This window comes from Pundamilia nyererei, unplaced genomic scaffold, assembly GCF_000239375.1.
Source record: "Pundamilia nyererei isolate P.nyererei 1_Seehausen unplaced genomic scaffold, PunNye1.0 scaffold00659, whole genome shotgun sequence".
Lineage (NCBI taxonomy): Eukaryota > Metazoa > Chordata > Actinopteri > Cichliformes > Cichlidae > Pundamilia > Pundamilia nyererei.
Genome location: NW_005188060.1, coordinates 1,839 through 6,577, shown reverse-complemented (window position 1 = coordinate 6,577; position 4,739 = coordinate 1,839). Strand labels below are relative to the sequence as shown.

At 41.0% G+C, this 4,739-nt stretch overlaps 1 protein-coding gene across 1 annotated transcript in view; it reads right to left on the bottom strand.

The window, feature by feature from the left end:
- The window catches only part of LOC102203146 (GTPase IMAP family member 8-like), a gene marked incomplete at its 3' end in the record, with an annotated part of 6,188 nt that extends 3,430 nt beyond the window's left edge, over positions 1–2,758 (bottom strand). Inside the window, exon 1 of the mRNA XM_013907961.1 lies at positions 1,981–2,758. Coding sequence (XP_013763415.1) covers positions 1,981–2,758 — 778 coding nt within the window. The remainder of the gene's footprint in view (positions 1–1,980) is intronic.
- Between the last annotated feature and the right edge of the window lie 1,981 nt (positions 2,759–4,739).

The following is a 4,739-nucleotide window of genomic DNA, read 5'->3' as shown; positions in this document are numbered from 1 at the left end:
ACCCTGGCATAGACTTTCCCAGGGAGGCTGAGGAGTGTGATCCGCCTGTAGTTGGAACACACCCTCCGGTCCCCCTTCTTAAAGATGGGGACCACCACCCCGGTCTGCCACTACATTTAGTCATCCACCAATTCACACAAACACATCACATACTGACAATGGCAAGCTACATTGTAGCCACAGCCACCCTGGGGCGCACTGACAGGACAGAGGCGAGGCTGCCGGACCTCTGACCACCACCAGTAGGCAAACATGATATTAGTATCTTTCCCAAGGACATTTGGCCTGCAGCCTGGGATCGAACCACCGACCTTCTGATTAGTGGCTGACCTGCTCTGCCACCCCGAGTCAGAGTACAGGACAGGTCGCCTATCACAGAGAGACAGACAACCATTTGCACTTATGTTCATGGGTACTTTAGAAAGACCAATTAACCTAACCCCAATTACTGCATGACTTTAACTGTGGCAGGAAACCAGAGTACCCAGAGAGAACCCACTGCAAACTTGGCTATATTGCAGATTTGAACCCAAGACCTTATTGCTGCAAGGCAACGGTGCTAACCACTGTGCCACCGAGCTGTCAATCTAGACTTCAAAAAAGTAGGGAAGCTATGATTACAAGGCTTGATATAGAATTTTCTGCACGTTTTTGTCCTTTACAGGTAAAAACTCAAGGTTTGAAGTCTTGTGTGATCTTGTGAATTTTGTGAGTCCAGGCAACTAACCACAACTACAAGTTTGAATTTTGTAAATGTAACAACCACCCAATTTCATTTGTTTTGAGTGTATCAGCACAAACACCTTATACAAAATGTGAGACCATCTGTCCCAGAGCTAAAACTTGGACCAAAGTGAGTCATCAACAGGACAATGATTCCAAGCACAGCCAGACATCTACCACAGAATGGCTGAAAAAGAAGAGAAACAAAGTGTTGCAATGGTCCTGTCAAAGTCCAGACCTCAGCCTGATTTACATATGGAAAGTATTCTCAGTGCTTCACTTTTCCCACATTTTGTCATATTATAAGATTATTCCAAAATGGATTAAATTCCCTTTGTATCTTAAAATTCTACAAACAATACTTTATAATGACAAAAATGAAAAGCACACCTCTCTATTTACGGTCCCATAGGTGACAGTTCATGTCAGAGCATAAACCAAACCATGAAGTCCGAATAATTGTCTGTACATTTTGAGTCAGGATTGTTTCGAGACACCGATCTCAAGAAGAATATAGAAAAATGTCTGCAGGATTGAAGGTCCCACTGAGTACAGTGGCCTCCATCACAAATGGAAGAAGTTTGGAATCACTAGGACTCTTTCTAGAGCTGGCTGCCCAGGCAATCTGAGTGATCAGGGCAGAAGGGCCTTAATCAAGGAGGTGACATAGAACTCAGTGTTCACTCTGACCTCGAGCATTTCTCTGTGGAGAGAGGAGAACCTTGCAAAGGGACAACTATTTATATAGCACTCCATCAATTAGGCCTATATGGTAGAGTAGCCAGACTGAAGCCACTCCTCAGTAAAAGGCACATGACAGCCCACCCGGAGCATAAAGGTACCTGAAGGACTAAGCTCATGAGAAACAAAATTCGCTGGCCTGATGAAACCAATATTGAACTATTTGGCCTGAATGTATCAAGAACGGTGGTATTTAAAGAGACTGAGGACGCTCTGGATCACCTCTCATTACATCTGAGATAGTGTATAAGGCCTTGATGTCCAGTCTTTTGTGTTTAAAATGATAAATATAGTTTCTATGTACTTTTGCTCATAGCAAATATTATTTATTCTTAATCAAAAATATAATAGAAGTATAAGTCTAATTAATATGAGAAATGGAGTTTGATTAAGGAAAATTCTGTCTGTTCTAATGTCTGGATTTTATGTGTGTAGACATGATCTTCAACCTTGGCAGATTTATAAAAGTTTTATAAAACCCATGGTTTAGAAAATTTAAAAAGAAAAAGTACTTACAAAGGCCAACATCATGTGGTTTCAAGTTTTTCAGCTCCGCCTGGAGTGTGGTGATTTTATCCACACAGACACGTGTAAACATGGTTATTGTATAGTTTTTGTGAACTGTTATCTTTTCCACAGTCTCCAACAGTTCTTGGAGCTGCAGTTTCTCTTTGATGTTGAGAACAACAGATCTTCCTCCACAGCTCTCACAGAGCTCCTGGATGTCCTTGTTTTCCTTTACAAAGTTACCAACAGCTGGATCTGTAGGATCTGAGTCCACAGTGAACAGAATCATGGTGAAGTCATTGACTCGAGAGCTGAATGCATCCTGGATGGTCTTTAACTCTCCCTTGTCTTCATCAGTGAGGTGAGCCACAGGTAGGACCAGGATGAAGGCATGGACACCCTCAGGATCACAGAGGGAGATACACCTGAGTGATTCCTCCATCACTGCCTCCTGAGGTTTTCCATACAAGGCAGGCAGCTCCACCAGGGAAACCCAACGTCCACACACCTCTCCCTGATGTTTAACACACTCTGATGAGTTGGAGGCTGAATGAAGCTCAGTCTGACCTAAAATGGCCTTGGCTGCTGACGTCTTCCCTGCTCCTCTCCTCCCACACAGAACCAGGTTTAAAACACACTTTGGTCTCATGAATAATCCGCCATCCTCATCCTCAAATACATCACAGCTCAGACGATCTTCATTTATCTCCTTTGCTGTTTGAACCAAACGTGTTAACAGCTCTGAACGTTCAAAGCTCTTCTGCCACAGGTATCTGTATCTGCACATTCTGATCATTTCTTTTAGCGGTGGATGAGTCACACAGTTTTCAAATGAGCTCTCCTCTCTGGATGTTGACATGAAAATTAGTGAATGGTCAAATGATCGATCACTGAACAGTTGAAGGACTCTGCAGAGTCTCTGTTTTTGCTCCTCAGTGAAGTTTTCAGGTTGTAGAACCAGCAGGAACACATGAGGTCCAGGATCAGAGAGCCTCACACATGTTTCTACATGTTCCTTCAGTTTGTCCTGAGAGATTTTGGTGAGCAGCAGGTCTGGGGTGTTAATGACAACTATTTGTTTTTGCTCAAAGGGTGTACTGAATTCCACACAGCAGTCTGCTGCTCTTTCAGTACAGAACTTCTCCTCTCTTAGTATCATGTTCCCCACTGCTCTCATCTCTGACCAGCTGTTCCCTAGCAGAACCACCCTCAGCTCGGACACTGGGAAGAAAAGTAAATTATTTCCTTATTATTTACTTATTTTATTTATTTAATTATTTACTTATTTCCACACAACTAAAGAGAATCAGAAAAGTAATTGACTTAAATTAAATTTAAATATTATGTGTTAATTGAAAAGTTATTTCTCCCCTTAAATTAAGAAATTAAAATCAATAAAACTTGAAGTAAATGCATGTATTTCATTCCACAGTCGTTTCACCACCAACACTAAAACACTTTACCTGGTACACCTCCATCACACATTATTATAAATTTTACACAGACTTACTGAAATGTGTCAGGATTTCATAACTGGAACTGCGTGTCAGTGGTTTCATATTATCTGTGAACGCAAGGGAAGACACGGAAAACTGAATCTTTAGTATTTCTTTTTAACCTACTTGTGTCACAAGTTGGAGTAGCACCAAAGCGCAAGCTTGAATATTTTGTAATTGCTCCAAATTCTATCACTTAAGCTAATTAGCTTTTAAAATCATTTTTCCCCAACTGCTTCGTATTTGTGTGTGGACTGAAGCATGTGCGTGTGAGTCCTCAGAAGTTACACGCAAATCATTGGACACACGTGTAAATCTTAGCTTTTGGACCACATCGTCTTAGAGATCAATAAATTGCATCTGGCCCAGCATTCACCCATTGCCCTGTTATCACTTTCCATTTTTCTTTTTGCACAGCACCATTTGTTCCTTACTTTTTCCTTTTTTCTCCATGTCACTGGTCTCTTTTTTGTTTTGGCTTTGTCTGACGCAGTTGTTTGTATTTCTAACTTTTCTTTTTCATATATCGTCATCTTTCTTCTTTCTGCTGTTGTTACATGTGTAACTTAATAACTCAGCTGTTAGCACAGTGGAGTCCAGTATGTACCGTCTCGAATGCACAAATTTGATTGGCTGAGTGAAGTGCTTAACTCGCATCCAATTCTTCTGTGCAATTCGGCAGCCACTGAACCACAACAATAAACACCAGAAAAGCTGCACCAGTTAAATTAGAAGCCCCACTTTAGGTATTAAACCATAACCGTCGGTTTCGGTTGTAGGTATGGGTCCGTATAGGACAGCTTGTGGATCCAGATCCAGACTGTGCCCCCCCTTGTTAGTGACCGCTGATCTAGAAATTTCTAGGTCAACAATCAAATAAATAGCAGCAGCAGTACTTAAAGGCTCGGTATGACAAATTTTAATGAATATGAATTTTTTTTTTTTTTTTAATTGTGAAAGAATAATTTTACTTAACATGGATGATAGGTGTTGTAGGGTTTGCACATAGAATCAAACAGAAAACAGCTACTTCCAATGTGACACATAAGGTAGCTAAGGTTATTTTCATTCAATTTATAATCGAATAATTCATAATTTCATTTCTACATCTCTACAGTTGCCTCAAGGCGCTTTATATTGTAAGGTAGACCCTACAATAATACATACAGAGAAAACTCCAACAATCATATGACCCCCTATGAGCAGCACTTTGGTGACAGTGGGAAGGAAAAACTCCCTTTTAACAGGAAGAAACCTCCAACAGAACCAGGC